We start from the raw sequence: 19533 nt of genomic DNA, 5'->3' as shown, positions 1-19533 counted from the left end.
GAAGAGCTCCAGTTAATGTGTCCTGCTGCACTACAAGAGTGTCGAAATATTCTGGCTAAGACGTCTATCCTACCGCATCTGACATCCTATCAGCTCAAACATCACAACTGAAAGCAGTTTGACTGCATGCATTTGCCTTCATAGACACGTTGTAGCTGAAGTGATTGTATTTTTATCCAGATTTTTTTTTCTTCAGCCATATTTATTAATATAGTATGTACCCCTTAATAATTTCTGGTCAATCCAAGCGCCATTATTTTTTATAAAACGACTTAACATTGTGCTCGTCGTTTTGTACTTTGATAGTATGCAAATACAGCGTGAACTCTGATATTGCAATAGAAGCAGCAGTATTGCTTACAAATATATTCTAGAATAAAACGCCACTTGTATTCTAGACAGTAGCCTGTCGGGAGCAGGCACCCGAGGGTGTGTAATGGTAAACCCTCGCAGAATATATGCTGTTTCGGCTCTGGTTCTAGCTTCAGCTTAAGATGAATTATGAGGGTCGCAACAATGAATTTCTTCCATTCGATAGGGATGATAGCTGGCTTCCATGGGGCTTGCAGAACTTCACCAATTGACCGAGGAACAAAACGCAGGGTAGCAGCGTGTCTTGTAGAGTCACAAATTAGGCCAAATGATGATGCAGACGGTCATAGTGACGATCCTTAAAAATGCAGCATAGACTGCATCGCTGCGGTTACTTCAGACAAGCTGCGATTAACCATAAAATTATGGAATATTTCTTAATGTACACTAGCTCATGCTAATGTAGCTTCAGCATACAAAAGTGGTGGTTACAAGTGCTACGAAACTGCTGCATCACAAATTGTGGGCAGTAAAAAGCTCACATTGCAATCGTAACGCATCATGCGCAACCGATGACTTCGCACATCATAATCATGAATATATATGGTCTCCAAAACCAGTTTATGTGAGAGCTGAACACGAATAAAATATGCATTTCATTTCATTATGGTATAGCTGTTTCACGTTTGTGGTTCGAAATAACAGTGTCCATTTTGCCATTTCTTGAATGTAGGGAGACGTAACATCAATATTATTACAAAGTTGATGAAAATAAGCACAGACTAATTACCGAGTAGGTTAATCAAGTACATCTTGAGCACCTAGGTTCTTTCAGGGAAGCGGGCTGGTGTAATTCCAACAGGGCAGGCACTGTATCTATCGATGCTTTCAGGTCTGCCACAAGCCTTGCTGTGCAGCACAGATATTGATTTTTGCATCAACTGGTCCTTCCAAAGCCCAGATCCTGCACCAGAATGCAAAAAAACTTTATGTACACTGGACGTTCGCGCGCTAAGTAAAAGCAGTGTATCTAAGCAACGGAAATGAAAAGACATAGCACAACTAAAAAATGTGGCCACAGCGCGAAGTTAAAGCACAGTTAATGGAACACGCATCAGATGCTACCACACAGCACATTGAAAAAGGTAAGGAGAAAACACACTAATGCTGGTGATGAACTAGTGACAAGTGGATTACCCGCCGTGGTTGCTCAGTGGCTATGGTGTTGGGCTGCTGAGCACGAGGTCGCGGGTTCGAATCCCGGCCACGGCGGCCGCATTTCGATGGGGGCGAAATGCGAAAACACCCGTGTACTTAAATTTAGGTGCACGTTAAAGATCCCCAGGTGGTCGAAATTTCCGGAGACCTCCACTGCGGCGTGCCTCATAATCAGAAAGTGGTTTTGGCACGTTAAACCCGATATTTTAATTTTTTTTTTTTTACAAGTGGATTTTCCGAAGACTAAAACATTGCGTAGCGTGCATGTGAAGTGAAGAATCACTGAAAATGCAGGCACCAGTGCTGGTTCACTGACTATGTGCTACAATTTGAACAAACCGACTAACCGCCACGGTTTCTAAAACAAAGTACAGGACTCAAAAACGCTTTTCTTTAACCTACCGGTGCTACGCAAAATACCATATACATTCTGCCACATGCACCTATAACGGTTTCTGCTCAATACTGAAAGATTTCATACGCAATACTGGAATTATCGTTGGACATAGGCGCCGATCGGTACATTCAGCATTTTTGCTTAAAGAAGCGGAACCAATCACAGATGGTCGTGCCGAATCTCCCACAAGCTCCGATTAGTAAAAAAAATGTATTGCGCAAGCTTATGCTGCCTCAAATTTGCTTCAGGTGCTAATTCCCGCAACATGAACAACAGTCATGCTTAAACACACTGGAAAATTTTATCGACAGCGCCGCAGCAACCTCGCAAAAACCGCATCAACATAATGTGCTTCTATGCAAAGATGGCTCACTCACCCGTATTTTCTGTCCTCTTGATGCTTTCAGCAAATTTTCAGCACCAATCGGTCTTGAATCTTTAAGGTAAACAAAGCTGCCCGTCGGCCGTTCCATCTGTGGCTTCCTTCGAAGTCAATCCGGCTCGGTCACCATACAAACACGGACAAAATCACCTTTAATAACCGCGATTAAAAACCGCAACGTGAACTACCAATGAAGCAGTAGAAAACAAAGAGCAGCGGGCAAATGCCAGCGCAAATTTTCTGGGTTTTTAGCCATGCGCCACGCCCTCAGCTGTTGGGGACGAGCACATCATAAATGGATTTCTCTGCTCTTTCTGCGCATGCGCCAGGAGCAGTGGTCGCGAGAGAGAAATGTGGGGACTTTCGGTCCTTGAGATTTCTCTTCGCCTAGGTACTACGGAGAAGAAAGTTGTTAGCTCTGTTCGTCCCTAGCCGAGCTGACAACGCAATCCCCCGCAGGGGCGTCTGCGTCAGCAGGCGTTTGGTGTGTTGCGACACCACGGACCCGAGCACACGAGGGTCGGACCCTCCCGCGTGTAGCCGTGCGCGGCTTAGCCGTGCCTGTGGAAAGGGGGATCCTGGAGGTTGAGCCGATGCCGGGTGTTTGGACCTTTAAGGCCCCCCGGCGGAGGCAACACACCTCTTTGGCCTCTGCTTCACATAGACGGCACCCCCGGACTTACCCACCCGGGGGAAATCGGTAGTTGCCTTTTCCTGTCTCTCTCTACCTCTAGTCTTCGTCTTTCTCTCACTTTTCATCTTTCCTGTCTTCTCCTAGCTTCCGCTTACTTCCAATTTTTTCAGGCAGCAAGGGTTAACCTTCTGTGAACAGCCAGCCTAGGTTATATCATATTTGCTTATAGTGGTAATGTACAGCTGGCGTTTGCAGGCCGTGTTTCACAGGTCCTGCAACGTCCCCTTGTAGGACTCCACGGTGGGTGGCTAGCGTTACTGCCGAAATTACAATCTCTTATGGCTTCTTTTTTCCCCCCATTACCTGATCGCTCCCTCAAGAGGGGGCGCACCGATGATGTCTTCGAATTTTTTGCCCGTCAAAAAGAAACTTTTCCTTGTTTCCATGTAGTGCACTCCGAAACACCAGACAAACCCGTGCGAACAATCTCACCATTCCTCGTGTCCAAGTCTCTTACCCAAGTTTTTGGTACAGGTTATAAAGCATCCAAGATGACAAGCGGCGATCTCCTCTTGGAACTCCGCAACCAGAAACAATATGAAAAGCTACCCAATCTAGTTTCATTTGGTGACGCCAAAGTAACAGTAACTCCTCATCGTACCATGAATACCACCCGTGGCGTAGTCTCCGATGATGATCTCTTGGAGCTGACTGAGGCTGAGCTCTTGGAGGGATTCAGTGAGCAGAATGTCATAAATGTTAAGCGAATTAAGATGAGGCGTGATAATAAGGAAATACCGACCAAACATCTGATACTTACTTTTGGCACAAGTGTTCTGCCCGAGTCCATGGAGGCCGGGTATATCAACCTCCGTGTTCGCCGATATGTTCCTAATCCCCTGCGTTGTTTCAAATGCCAGGGTTTCGGTCACAGTTCACAGAGATGCCGAGGCCGCCAAACCTGCGCGAAATGCAGTGCTCATGAGCACACCTCTGAATCGTGTGAAAACTCTCTCCATTGTGTAAACTGTGAAGGCGAGCACGCCGCGTACTCGCGGTCGTGCGCGTCTTGGAAAAAAGAAAAAGAAATTGTCACGATCAAAGTCAAAGAAAATGTATCGTTCAAGGAGGCACGTAGGCGGGTGGCATACCTGCCTAAGAACACATTTGCCGAAGTGGCGCGTCAGGGGGCAGTGCCACAACGGTCTCCGGCGGCTGACCGTCCCACACCCAGTGAGGCGGCAGTGACGCCATCCGCCCCGCCCCCCCCCCCCCCCCCTTCCCCGGCGGCTGCAGCTAGCGCAGCTACGCCAACCCCGCAGAAGGGGCCATCTACCTCCGGGCAAGTGACCTCAAAGGCCTCGTCCAACGTGCCGAGGCCTTCACGCCAAACAAAGCGCTCGGAAGAGCGCGTGTCCAGCGCTTCGCAAGAGGCAATGGACACAACCACCAGCAAGACGGTGCCACCAGCGCCTAAGGAGCGGCGAGGCACTCTCGACCGCTCCAAAAGAGACAAAACTCCCGTCACGGCGCCTGAAAAAGGCTCGTGAGCTAATCCTCGTGTCTTAAACACACAGCAATAAACACAAATATCATAATGGGTACACAAATACTACAGTGGAATGTACGAGGACTTCTAAATAACCTCGATGACATTAGAGAACTACTACACAAACACAATTCCAAGTTGCTGTGTTTTCAGGAGACACATATGAAACCTACAAACACAAAACTTCTTCGCAATTACTTCATCTTTCGAAGAGACCGCGATGAGGCTAACGCCTCCGGCGGAGTAGCAATAATAGCGGACAAGTCTGTAGCTTGCCGACACGTCGCCCTTCAGACGACCCTTGAGGCAGTGGCAGTTCGGGCCATTCTCTGTAAAAAATTAATCACTGTCTGTTCTATTTATATACCCCCGAACCATCTTCTCAAAAAAAACAGACTTTTACAACCTTATTTTCCAACTTCCCGAACCTTACATACTTGTGGGAGATTTTAATGCTCACCACACGATGTGGGGAGACTCACGATGCGACGCGAGAGGTCGTTTAGTAGAAAACTTTTTAGTAAACATGGGAACATGCCTCTTCAATAAAAACGAACCAGCTTATTATAGTATGTATCACCACTCATATTCTTCCACAGACTTATCTATCGGCTCCGCAGATCTTTTCCCTTACCTAGAGTGGAGTGTTATTAAAAATCCGTACGGAAGTGACCATTTTCCGATACTTTTAAACTTAATTGAAGAACATCAATGCGCTTCATATACGCCTCGGTGGAAGCTAGCTTCTGCCGACTGGGAGCATTTTAAGGAATCGACCTACCTATCACGAGATTTTATCACCGATTTTAGTATTGACGACGCGGTAGTGTATTTTACCGCTTTTATCATCGAGGCAGCGAATAACTTCATCCCACAATCAAGGGGTACCTCTTCCAAAAGACGAGTTCCATGGTGGAATGAGGAATGCAAGGAGGCGAGGAAAAAACAAAATAAAGCGTGGGGCATACTGCGCCGATACCCCACTGCAGAAAATCTGATTGAATTTAAAAACACTAAATCGCAGGGAAGGCGGACGCGAAGGCAAGCAAAGAAGGCAAGCTGGGAGAGATTCTTGTCAGGCATTAACTCCTACACACAAGAGGCAAAAGTATGGAACCGGCTGAGGAGACTAAAGGGAACACAATTTCAGCCATTGCCCCTTTTTACTAAAGAAGGAAAGAAGTTGGAAGACCAGGCTGATGCTCTTGGTGAACACTTCGAGCGCGTGTCTAGCTCAACTCAGTATTCGGAGAACTTTCTTAAGCATAAAGCAATAGAAGAACTTAAGCCACTGAATCGGAAATCCATCCCAAACGATCCTTATGATCGTCCTTTTACGATTGCGGAGCTTAAAGCTTCCTTGTCAGTATGTCGGAGCTCTGCACCGGGCCCCGATAGAATCATGTATGATAGGCTTAAGCACCTACACTCCGACACCCAAATCACACTACTTACACTTCTGAATACTATCTGGGCTGCTGGTTATCTCCCATCAAAGTGGAAGGAGGCTATTGTGATCCCTGTTTTGAAGCATGGTAAAGACTCTTCATTGCTCACTAGCTACCGTCCCATAGCGCTTACAAGCTGCCTCTGTAAGCTTTTTGAAAAAATGATCAATCGCCGTCTCATACATCTCCTAGAGTCCAGTAAAATGCTTGACCCATTTCAATGTGGTTTTCGGGAAGGGCGATCTACAACCGACCATCTCGTGCGCATCGAAACGAGCATTCGCGATGCCTTCGTGCACAAACAATGTTTTCTATCTGTGTTTCTGGATATGGAAAAAGCGTACGGCACAACCTTGCGGTACGGTATCCTGCGCGACCTTTCGGCGCTGGGCATCCGCGGCAATATGTTAACTATTATAGAGAGCTACCTAAAGAACCGTACATTTCGGGTGAAAATAGGTCCTGCACTGTCAAGCACATTCATACAGGAAACTGGGGTACCCCAGGGTGGAGTACTCAGCTGCACGCTCTTTGTCGTAAAAATGAACACGCATCGAGCATCATTACCACCAGCTATTTTTTATTCCGTCTTGGTAGACGATATACAAATAGGTTTCAAATCCTGCGACCTCACAGTCTGCGAGAGACAGGTACAGCAGGTCCTAAACAAGGTGTCCATGTGGGCAGACCAAAATGGATTTAAAATCAACCCCCACAAAAGTTCTTGTGTTCTCTTCACAATAAAGAGAGGCCTGGTCCCAGACCCTTTTCTAGAACTGGGCGGACAACAAGTTCCTTTTAACAAAGAACACAAATTTCTAGGTGTTATACTTGACTCCAAGCTTATATTCATTTCACGCATAAAATGTCTAAAAACAAAATGTCTACAAACAATGAACCTACTTAAAATCCTATTCCACATGGGGTAGCGACAGGAAGTGCCTGTTGAATCTTTACAGGAGCCTAGTTCGGTCACCAATAGACTATGGTGCCGTAGTATATCACTCTGCCGCCCCGAGCGCGCTAAAGATGTTAGACCTCGTTCACCATCTGGGAATCCGCCTGGCCACTGGCGCATTTAGAACAAGCCCTGTTGAAAGTTTGTATGTTGAGTCCGATGAGTGGTCACTCCATTTTCGGAGAACATACATCAGCTTTAACTATTTTCTGAAAGTGCGCTCTAATAAGGAACATCCGTGTTTCACAACCGTTAACGACTTGACGTGTGAAACACTTTTTCGGAATAGACCCTCCATGAGACTTCCTTTCTCACTGCATGTAAGAGAACTTGGCGCAGAAATTGACGTCCCATTTCTCGAACGTCGCCTAATGCCTGCAGTTAAGCTATTACCGCCCTGGCATTGGCAGGTGATAGAATGTGACGTATCCTTTCTAAAGGTCACAAAGCACGCTCCTGAGCTTGAAATTGCCATGCATTTCCGTGAGCTTCAATTGAAGTACTCCTGCTCCGAGTTTTACACAGACGCATCAAAATCACATGCTGGCGTATCCTACGCTGCTGTTGGTCCCTCTTTTACTGAATCTGACGTGTTGAACCCTATAACAAGTATCTTCACTGCAGAAGTCTACGCAGTACTATGTGCAGTAAAACATATAAAGAAACTTAAGCTCGACAAAGCCATCATATTCACAGACTCGGTAAGTCTTGTAAAAGCACTCATTTCTTTTCAAAAGCATACGAATCCTGTCTTCAATGAACTCTACTCACTCTTATGTAACATGTACCTATCACATAGGCAAGTAGTAGTATGCTGGGTTCCTGGCCATAGAGGATTCGAGGGAAATGTGCTTGCCGACGATATCGCCAAATCAATAGCATCGCGAAGCATTCTTTCTGCTGCTGTCCCTGCCACAGACATGAAGCCTTTCCTAAGAAACAAACTCCGAAGCCACTGGCAACGCTTGTGGGACGCAGAAACAAGTAATAAGCTTCACCTAATTAAGCCGAAGTTAGGTTCCTGGCACCCAACTACGAAAACACGAAGAACCGATGTCCTATTCACTAGACTGAGAATAGGACACAGATTTAGCACTCACAACTTTCTCTTAACCGGTAACGAGCCTCCAACCTGTGGTAGATGTGGCGACCGGTTGACCGTTCTCCATGTCTTCCTGGAGTGCCGGGAAGCCGAAAGAGACAGGAGAAAACATTTTCCATTTGCATATAGCCATTGTATTCCCCTGCATCCGGCTATGTTCCTTGGTGACGAACCGCTTTTTAAGACCAAAGCAGTCCTCGCCTTCTTGAAAGATGTTGTGCTCCATGTCACAAGCCCATTAATTTCGTAGAGCATCCGCTTTCCAGAGGATGCTGCTACGATAGTTTTCTTTGTAAAGCACATGCCTCAAAGCCCTTGGCATCCAAGGGCTCTGGTGAGGCAGTAGTGCTCTAGACAATTTTAGCACCTCACAGACTTTATACATTGCATCATTCTTTCTTTATGCATTCTAATCTTCATACTACACGTCAATAATCATTCCCATAATATTACTACACGTAGATTTTATGGAATATATATCAACTCTTTTAGGCCTTTCACAGCCACGTCACATTAAGTTCACAGAACACATCAGTCCACTACGAACTCATTAACACTAGCTTGGCGCTCTTTGGCCACACTGGCCCTTGCGCCATTAAAGATCATATATTCATTCATTCTGGCAACGCAATCGACAGAATGCGTTGCCGGCAAGGCGAAGAACCGTGTCCAAGGTGAGTTTGTTGCTATTTTGTTGCGACGGTAGCATATTAAATTTTTATAGTCGCAGGGGGATACGTTTGGAAGTGAGGTGTCTCTCGGATGACTTTAGTGGCAAAGCATTACATCTTGCCGATACATTGTTCATTAGTGTCGTTGAGCAAAGTCAGCATACCGCACACTTCAGGAGATCCGCGGGAACGGAACCAGTTTATGAATTTGACTGCCGTGCCGATGCGAGTTTGTTGCGTTCTTTTTTGGCGGTTTCATATTAAATTCTGATAGTCGCAGGGGAATACCTTTGGACGTGAGGCGTTTTCTCAGAAGACTTTAATGGCAATGCATTACGTCGCGCCGATACATTGTTCATTAGTGTCGTTGAGCATATCACACACTTCAAGGGAATCGCGGGAACGGAAACAGTTTATGAATTCAACTGCCGTGCCGATGCATTAGTTCTAAATGTAACTGAGAATACAACACACTTGGAGTTTCGTGGGAATGGAACATTTTGTACTCTGTATGCGAAAGTACTAAAACTTGCGTCGCCATGCAATCTGAACCGTAGATCGTTGTGAGAGCTGTACAGCCACACTGGCAAAACACTATGCCCTGCGGATGAATACGGAACAAATGTATGCTAAAGAAAAATGGTCGACATGCAATTTCATAGCAGTAGACCCTTGTGAAAGCTGTACAGTAACACTGATATTGGCTACGTGGTTTGTGCAATCAGCCAGCTCTTCCACATTCAGAAAAGACTTAAGACCGGACCAAAATTTCTCAAACTACAAGACGGCATTCTGATTTGATAAGTCATAATTTGGATGTTTCCAATAGAAGCACCTGCATCAATGGAAACTAAGTTGCAGTAAAAGTTGGACTTCAGAAAGTAAATGCGTCAACACTACACCAACGATAAACGCAATTCCACTACACGGATGACTTGCCTCGTATGAAAACATTGTTTTCACCTTTTGCTATCCTGTTCTCCACATAAGCATTGCGGATTAAGGCGAAGTCTCACTGTTTAGGGCAATGCGTTCGTCACTGGCTGACCACAAATGAATCGCTATTACTATCGTATGATTAGAATTAAAAAGTTCTCTTCGGCTCCTACTTTGCGACTGATGAGCCGTCTGTGCTTACATAGGTGCGGATCCACCTCCAGAGGGTCATCACTGAATTGCATTTTTTTTACTGGAGCGTGGACATATGCATAAATAGTGTTTTTTGACTGACTGCACATAGGTTACCAGGCTTTCTATCAATCTTTTAAATCACCCACACAGGCGTACGTTAGCCTCTTCATTTAGTAAAGAGGGATAAACATCGACAAAACGATGCACCTCAAATAGGTTGAACGCGTATGCGTTTTCTATCCGCAGTGACGGACAAGATGGCTCGAGCGTTGCACAATGCCGTTTGCTTAAAGTCATCATCATCATCAGCCTGGTTACGCCCACTGCAAGGCAAAAGCCTCTCCCATACTTCTCCAACTACCCCGGTCATGTACTAATTGTGGCCACGTTGACCCTCCAAACTTCCTAATCTCATCTGCCCTCCTAACTTTCTGTCGCCTCCTGCTACGCTTCCCTTCCCTCGGAATCCAGTCCGTAACCCTTATTGACCATCGGTTATCTTCCCTCCTCATTACATGTCCTGCCCATGCCTATTTCTTTTTCTTGATTTCAACTGAGATGTCATTAACGCGCGTTTGTTCCCTCACCCAATCTGCTCTTTTCTTATCCCTTAACGTTACACCTATCATTCTTCTTTCCATAGCTCGTTGCGTCGTCCTCAGTTTAAGTAGAACCCTTTTCGTAAGCCTCCAGATTCCTGCCCCGTACGTGAGTACTGGTAAGACACAGCTGTTATGCACTTTTCTCTTGAGGGATAATGGCAACCTGCTGTTCATGATCTGCGAATGCCGGCCAAACGCACCCCAGCCCATTCTTATTCTTCTGATTATTTCACTCTCATGATCCGGATCAGCAGTCACTACCTGTCCTAAGTAGATGTATTCCCTTACCACTTCCAGTGCCTCGCTACCTATCGTAAACTGCTGTTCCCTTCCGAGACTGTTAAACATTACTTTAGTTTACTGCAGATTAATTTTTAGTCCCACCCTTCTGCTCTGCCTCTCCAGGTCAGTGAGCATGCATTGCAGTTGGTCCCCTGAGTTACTAAGGAAGGCAATATCATCAGCGAAGCGCAAGTTACTAAGGTCTTCTCCTTTGACTCTTATCCCCAATTCTTCCCAATCCAGGTCTCTGAGTACCTCCTGTAAACACGCGGTGAATAGCATTGGAGAGATCGTATCTTCCTGCCTGACGCCTTTCTTTATTGGGATTTTGTTGCTTTCTTTATGAAGGACTACAGTGGCTGTGGAGCCGCTATAGATATCTTTCAGTATTTTTACATACGGCTCGTCTACACCCTGATTCCGCAATGCCTCCATGACTGCTGAGGTTTCGACTGAGCGGTGCGGCCGAGCCCGGAGCAGCGTCGGGACCTTCCTGTGGAAAGCCACAGCTGTGCATTTTCCGATGGGCTTCGCTTAAAGTCAGCTTCGCCGTAAAGCACCAATGTCGCGCAATCAAGTATGCGCAGTGTATTGCGGCGAAGTATACCAATAGTGGAAAGCGGCCACTGTCAGAGGATATAGTGTGATATACGTGCGCACCTGCCGTCACATCTCCTGTCGCAGTACAAGCACGGAGACGCCGAATAAGTGTACTGACAGGCCTTCAGAGCTATTTCGCACGCGTTATAGCGATCTGAGCCCTTGTTTCGCCCACATAGAGCTCCCCGTATATGAGCTATCGTAAGAGCCGGGATTAGTAATACGCGCTCCTTCATTAATTACCCTTGCGCACAAGCACCTCAGAATCGCTACGAATCTGCGCCACGTAGCCAATATCAGTGTTACTGTACAGCTTTCCAAGGGTCTACTGCTATGAAATTGCATGACGACCATTTTTATTCAGCATACATTTGTTCCGTATTCATCCGCAGGGCGTAGTGTTTTGCCAGTGTGGCTGTGCAGCTTTCACAACGTTTTACGACTCAGATTGCATGGCGACGCAAGTTTAAGTACTTTCACATACAGAGTACAATATGTTCCATTTCCACGAATCTTCAAGTGTGTCGTATGCTCAGTTGCATTAAGAACTAATTCATCGGCACGGCAGTTGAATTCACAAATTGTTTCTGTTCCCGCGATTCCCTTGAAGTGTGTGATATGCCCAACGACACTAATGAAAATGCATCAGCACGACGTAATGTTTTGTCATTAAAGTCATCCGAGAAAACGCCTCACGTCCAAACTTATCCCCTTGCGACTATCAGAATTTAATATGATACCGCCGCAAGAAAATAGCAACAAACTCTCCTTGGACAAGGCTTCTTCGCCTTGCCGGCCACGCATTCTGTCGATTGCGTTGCCAGCTCGGCTAGGGACGAACGGAGCTAACAACTTTCTTCTCCGTAGTACCTAGGCGAAGAGAAATCTCAAGGACTGAAAGTCCCCATATTTCTCTCTCGCGACTACTGCTGCTGGCGCATGCGCAGAAAGAGCGGAGAAATGCATTTATGATGTGCTCGTCTGTTGGGGTGCGATCGTTGCCGGACCTCAAACACAGCTCCCGCTTGATCTATCAGTCGAATGCTCACAGTGGCATCGTTGCCGAGCTGAAGTTGTGCATTGCACCATGTAGTCGTTTGATTAGGAAGATAAATTAACCGAAAGGCATATTTGTTTTAAATAATTGTAGTTTTGATAAGCACCTTTAGGAATAGTCTCGATATCAGAAGCTTTTCTCGGTCGGTGCACTTCACTCGAGTCAAGGGCTCATTTTCAAGGTTTTTCTTGGCGGAGGAAAGGTGGAGTAGTGTTCACGAAACGCTACGGCGCCTTGAGCGAAGGAAGCCCCGTCGCCTCGACTTCGCTGAGTCAAGGAGAAGCGTTGAGTGAATGCGTGTTTAAGAATATGGGAGTCAAACCCTTTTACTCACGCTGACGAACTTCCTTATTTTGTTGTTTCTTTGCTACGGGTGTTTTTGTTCATTACTTTCGTTTGTTTGCAGCATCGGGTCGATGCTTTTTAAGAGTATTAACATGTGGACTTGTTTATCTTTATCGGGCAACCACGTTTAATTCACCGCCTAACAAATGTTATCGCACAGCGTAGGACGCGCCTGCACGTATCGGAAGTTTCTGGAATGTTATCGATGGTTCCATCCGCTGTCTGTGACCGAACCTTGTGTAATCTGACTGCATGTTGCGCAACTCGAATAATGTAGAACTTTGTGGAAGACACGCGAGTCCCAGCCGAACAGTCCCAGTCTGGAAAATTCGACGACTGATGTATAAAAGCCGACGCACTTGACCCGCTGATCAGATTTCGACGACAGCCGATCGTGTTCGCCGCTATTGCTCGACTCTGAATGTAACTTGCTTTTGTGGGCCCATGTTTGCCAAATAAAACGCTAGTTTGGGCAATCACCATTTTGCTTTCTTCACCGTCACTACCACGTGACAATATGCTGGAACCTCTCAACCTATCTTTGGATTATCGCCGTCGAGGACGCGAAATTGTGCATGTCCAGCGTCTCAAGCCGTACTACGATCCGCCTGTGTTGTCCTACCCGTAGGTCGCCGGGACGGCTTCCTTTTCCGCGTGGGAGATAACTGTACTGTAAGATAAGGAGCAGTGGGGCTGTGGCTAAGACTGAGAGAAGGACGACGACAGGGAAAAACCTTGTTTCGGGGCTCGATCGGTTGTACTACCTCTCGCTACTCTATCGTTCTAGTCGCGAATGCTTACTACCCCAAGCGCTTCGCGACAACATGTATACCTGCGACTTTCCCAAATATTTCGCAATATTTACAAATTTAGACCCGTTTTACAACCGTCGCTTCAAGTTTTAAGCAGCATTATTTCCATTTGGAAAAATGCATCGCACGCCAGTGTCCGCGCGTGCGTAGCTTCCGTTGCAAGTCTTTTGATGGTGAACGAACGAGATGCTGGCTTCGAGCAAGCTATAAACTGTTCACAGCTTATGAGAGTTCATAGTTTGCTGCTGCTCGGCTTAGACGGAACGTCTAAAAGTTAAAATCATCGCTACTCTTGGGCGCGTACGCACTATCTATTCCTAAAATAATCCGTGTGCTCAGAGCCAGCTTTAAAATAATTTGTGCTATCTTTCCCTTCGCTCCCGCCATGCCGAGGAATTTTACGAATTGTACAGTTAACAGGTTGGCACATATATATATATATATATATATATATATATATATGGCCTTGGAAAAATAATATTTTCGTGTTGTCAATTAGATGTTGCCCGTTTAGCGTAGTTTAATCTATAAAACACTGCTGTATAGGCTCTGAAGATGCAATTTTATTCTGCAATGCTCTAAATAGGAGTATGCAGAAATCGTGTCATCTAAATTCTCAGAGTATCTCATATTTTGTACCGTATGATCACATACCATGCGATACGTTTTTACTGATAGGCCTGCTTAGCCGATGGGAAACGCGTGTGTTATACCGTAATGCAGAGAGAATAGTTTTCTTAAGAGTACATTTGATTATGTACTTGAACGACACTTGTGGTCAAATTGAACGTCAGCCGGATTGCAATTCTCATTTCAAATGTTCCTTGTGATACAAGCAGGCACTTAGTATGACGTAACAAAATGCATAACTCCGCTAGTTGGTTTACTTGCACATTGAAACTGCAAAAGTGCATTGTGACCAGACGGGGCCAGGCGCACTCTGCGCATGCACCACTGGGTGTCCTGTCATTTGTTGTGACCATCTGGTGCTCGTGGTAAATAGTTCCTGTCCGTACACCATCTCATCCATTCTAATAAATACCATGCAAACGAAACAACTGCAGAAACCATCGCCGCTGATTATTTAAGTCAATAGGAGGAATTTCTCGCCTGCACGTGGCGCCCGAACAAACTCACGGGCTCCTCACGTGGCGCCCAACCAAATTCGCCTTCGAAAAAGGTGCTTTTGAAAGTACGCGTCCCGCGAGTCCTCCAATAAGCGCCACTCGGTCTCGGCGGCGCCTGTTCAGCAGCTGTTCGCACAGCGTTCTGCGTTTTGTCGGCCGCGCGTATTTCGTTGGCTTCGCCGTCTGCCTCGCCGCTTCGGTACGCATCGCACACCTATGTAATCTTTACAGACTATGCACGTTTGTCTCCCGCTTGGCACTTTCTAGGGCCCATCCTTTTATCTGCAAGTAGTCATAGGCGACGCATAGCAGAGCTAGCGTAACTGAGACACATCTGTTTGTGGCGCCCGGCCAGTGGAGCAGGGAGAGGAAGCGCCAAGCCATGCGAGCGGGTGCGTGGAACAGCGCGGGCGGACAGCGCCGACAGCGGCCAGAAAGCGGGCGTGTGCGACGCACATCGGTGACAAAATCTGTGACCTTGGACGACCTTGCGTTTGAAATTGGCTCCTACGAGGCAAATAAATGCTTCGCTTTTAAAGAGATTGTTTTTCGGTGCCGCGCAATAACATATATTGCGCTTGTGACTGGGTGTTTTTCGGTTCAAATCACGTGCTTGAAATATTGTTGCAGTATTAAAACTTTGTCTGTGTCCGCAGCTTTTAGGTCGAAAGTGCCATAATTAGGTTTTCAAACAAATGCGTATGTGTCGATGATGATCTTGCTAGCGCCCATCGTCCACGGCCTTCGCACTGGCAGTTCTGACGCTGGCCAAATATGGAGAGCCCCCAAGGCGCACTGCAAAGCTAGCGGCTAACCTTATGTTTCGCGTGCTCCAGTGACACGGGACAACCACTGACTAGCGCTACTCTGCGTACATAGCATGCGATTTCATAAATATGACCCCCGGACTTTAACAAAACAGTAGTAGGACAGGCCATCGCCGTAGTGAGTACCTGCACTAAAATGTCATGCAACATACAGGATCTGCAGGGCCCCTAGTGATTCGACAAGCTCTGCATCGGGAGTAAACACGCCTAATCTGCACTAACATCTTAAACATTGGCGTTACGAATTTGCTAGCGTCGTCGGAGTTTTTTACAGCGCAGCTCCTAGGCGGCCGTTCCTGCGTTTAACGTAGGAGTCCCTCGGCGTAACCAGGCGAACGCGCTCGTGGCACTGCTAGCGCGTTCATTGTCGTCGTCTTCGACAGCTGGCTCCGATGCCGCTAATCATGCCAGCAATCCGATACAGCCTCTGCGAAGACACTGACGGCACTGGCCTACTGCCAGTTGGTAATTGCGGTCTCAAATTATTTGCTGAGTATGTCGGAAAATGAAGACACGTATACAGCTGCACTCAAATTTCGCATTAGGGAGTATCGTACTTGTCGAAAATTTTTTTTTTCTGTCACGGCGAACCTTCATTTATGGCACCCTCGCTCCCATAAAGATCGTTCGCCGCTAACCGTTCATGTTGCTGCGGTGTTTGTCCATATTTATTCCATGGTTGCCGATGCCTGTTTCGTTTCGCAGATCACTGCCGCGAGAAATTAAAGCCTGCTCGCACTTTTTTATTATTCTCTCAGTTATAGCAGTGGAGACACTCAAAGTGTATCACGCTCATTTGGCTGATTAGGCCGGTCTCCTGCACTAGAAGTGCGCACTGTTCTTAGATGTCTCGTCATCGGTCTCGTCATGATGTCGTTGACTGTTTGTGACAAGCATTGACCCCTTTGGTTCCGCGCAGGAAACCCACTCGAGTGTGACTGCCGGTTGCGGTTCCTGCTGAGCTTCCCGGACATCTGGCGCCACGCGGAGTGTACCGAACCCGAAGCTCTGCGCAACACGTCGTTCAGCCAACTGACGGAGCAAGACCTCCAGTGCGGGGCCGCCTGAGCGAACACACGTTGAGGAGGGAATGAAACGACGCAAGCGTTAATCATTGCAGGTTGCCATTGGCATCGCGTAGCCGCAGGATCTGCACGCAGCAACGTCATAGAAGCATCGCTGGCTTTCACAAAGAGCGCTGTTTTTTCTTTCGGTCATCGTTCCACCTTAGTGCTCGAGCGTTTGTTACTGTCATCGGCTCAGAAATCCGTTCTTCATTTCCTGTGATTTATTCTCGCACCAGACTTGTTTTTCGTTTTTTTTAGAGATGACTAACTTATACGACGCAACATAATTCACAGCATCGCCAGAGGCGTTCTCTATTCCTTGCTGGTAACTGTCTGTACCGGCCCTACACGTATTGGGTACATCATGATGGCTGGCATCGTGAAAGTACAACCTTCCCGCAGACACTTTACCCAGCCAGTTTAGAATTACAAATTTGTATAGTTTGATTTATGAATGTTTCTAAAGGAAATGAGAAGCCCGTGGAGTTTTGTTAAAGCTTTAATTATTGAAAAAAGTGCCCGTCCTTGTGCAGAAAGCAGGTGAGCACGAGAAATCTCGCATCCACAGTACGCGCTGCTTAATCTTACCACACGTTCAAAGCGCACATCTTACATTTGTTTGAGCCGCATAACAATATAGAAACCAACCAAAACAGTGCATACTTGGTGCTGCGCTTAAGGGCATATAGCGTTTGACCTGTTTACGAATCCTAATCGCTCAATTTCTGAAATTTTTTTTATTTACCTAATCGTGTCTTATTACCACTTTGCGTGCGTAGTATTCACAGTTATTTTCAATAAATCATGTCTTCCCGGGAGAGTGCTAAGGTGGGCATCGTGGCAAGCCAGTGTAAAAGGGAAAGCCGAGTGATTGTGGTCAGTATTTATGTGCGCCATTAGGAGACCTGTGCAGTTCCCACGGGCAACAGAGAAAGGCGTTTTATCACATCCGCAAATTTGCGGCATGACACGTGTCGATATTATGCCTGTCGATATTATTTTGTTACTATTTAGGGCAGGATTGCAGCCGAAGCGCCCAAGGTAATATGCGTTACGTTATACCAAGCGCAGTTGACGCGCGAGCCCATTCCCAGCAATGATACAGCGCACTCGGTATGCTTGGTGGTCTAATTCACGTTTTCAATTGAGCAAAAACCACTCCCTGTAGAGCAAAAGCAGCGCAAGAAGAGCGGCAGCGCAAGACAGAGACGCACACCTGACAGGCGCTGCGTACTTTTCTGTGTTGTGCTGCATTTGCCATGACGGTCAACCAGCTCGCCCAGTTTTCGCTATACAGGTTAAACGGCATTTACTGCTCACTTGCCTGCCTCGCTTAGTACAAAAAATGCACTTGGAACGAGCAACAGACTAAATAGTAGACTAGGAAACGTATGACAAAACGCAAATGTCCTTTGTTGCCCCTTAATGCAGTAATGTTATATACATCGGTATTGATCGCTACTGTCAGTACAAGACGAAATACAAAGAGGAGAAGTGACACATGGTGATTAACAATTTTTCGAACGTGACGTGTCTATACCGGTGCGTGCAAAACCAGTTATAATGCTATTAATCCTTAAAAAGCGTCAGATATTAGTCTGATGTGTATGTCATCTTCTGCGGTGAGATGGCAAGTGTTCCTTCTGTTTCTTTATTATGCAGTGTGCGGAAGTAACGCTCACGAAGTTCCGGCTTAGGTCGGTGCTACGGTGATCTTATTTTCGCTAGGTGCGTTATATGAATGTCTGTTCTTGTCACGCGAAACATATTTCCCACACTGCCCCTACCTATGCAACGGTGTTGCCTCTGGCCTACGATGAAATGTCGCAATGGTACGGCATCTCGCCTAGTACCACCTTGCTTGATAGTGCTCTGGACGTTGTGGCAAGAGGAGTAAGCTGCGGCTGAGTCAGGCAAGGTCTTCAACCTGCACGAGGACCCTAAACCTGAGTAGCTTCTCAGGCGCAGGCCTAGAGGGCATTCTGGAAGTGTCCGACTAGGGGACCGGTCCATTTCGTCTGCTATAAAAGTGCTGGTTGGCTGGGAGCGCCTGTCTCCTTTTGATGTGTACTGCAGCCCAGTCTATCAGAACTTCAGCAACAGACGACATGGAAAATTACAGAATACGTCCCCCCCTCCCCCCGGCATCCCCACGGCTACGATCCGACCGGTGTCCCTGGCAGGACGCCTACCGGCACAATCACCCAGGCACTTCCGTTCCACCTCAAGGCGAGCGACGATCCTCCTATGGAAGACGACCAAACGCCGTCATTCGAAGGGTAGCCGGTCAAATAACTGTCGAAGCACCTTGTCATTTTCAGTTTAGTGAACTTTAGCGAAGACATGGGTTTTATGGGTAAAAATAAATGAGTTTTTCTATCCAGTGTAATTTCATTTCAGCTGTGTTCAACGCAGAAGCAATAAAACATAATTTGAACAGGATTCTGATTGTTATCTTCACTTAGCGGAATTTTAGCATACTTTTGGTGCTCGCATTGCATGTTTTAAGGCCTCGACTAGTGGGTTCTGTTATGTCTAGTTGGCAACACAGGTCACGGATGCATTCAGTTTGTCAAGACATGGCATGTCCTTCATATGATGACATGAATGCCATGTGTCCTCATATCATAAGAAGCCAACAAACGCTGACACCGAGGACAACATAGGGGAAATTACTTGTGCTTAAGAAATGAAATAAAGAAACGATAAATTCACGGAAATAAAAGTGGATGAAAAACAGCTTGCTTCAGGTGGGGTACGATCCCACAACCGTCGCATTTCGCGTGTGATGCTCTACCGATTTAGCTACTGCGGCGCCGTTTCCCCATCCACTTTCTTGGGTATTTATGTTTCCTAGTAGAACCCTGGGAGTGTTAGGCAGCGCCACCACTCACAGACCTTGGTGGCGGATGTGGAGCATCCTGTCTGCCGCAGGCGTCACGAGAACGTCATCTTATTGGGTGAAGGCAAGCGGTCAATAAAACGCACACATGCTACCTGAAGGCATCAATG

General features: G+C 46.6%; 1 protein-coding gene across 1 annotated transcript in view; it reads left to right on the top strand.

Moving 5' to 3' along the window:
• The window catches only part of LOC126529900 (uncharacterized), a 603581-nt gene extending 584618 nt beyond the window's left edge, over positions 1-18963 (top strand). The window contains exon 3 of the mRNA XM_050177355.3: positions 16374-18963. Coding sequence (XP_050033312.1) covers positions 16374-16522 — 149 coding nt within the window. The 3' untranslated portion in view covers positions 16523-18963. The remainder of the gene's footprint in view (positions 1-16373) is intronic.
• The last annotated feature ends 570 nt before the right edge of the window (positions 18964-19533 follow it).

Source organism: Dermacentor andersoni, chromosome 5 (assembly GCF_023375885.2).
Source record: "Dermacentor andersoni chromosome 5, qqDerAnde1_hic_scaffold, whole genome shotgun sequence".
NCBI classification, from domain to species: domain Eukaryota; kingdom Metazoa; phylum Arthropoda; class Arachnida; order Ixodida; family Ixodidae; genus Dermacentor; species Dermacentor andersoni.
This window is presented reverse-complemented; position numbering and strand designations above follow the sequence as displayed.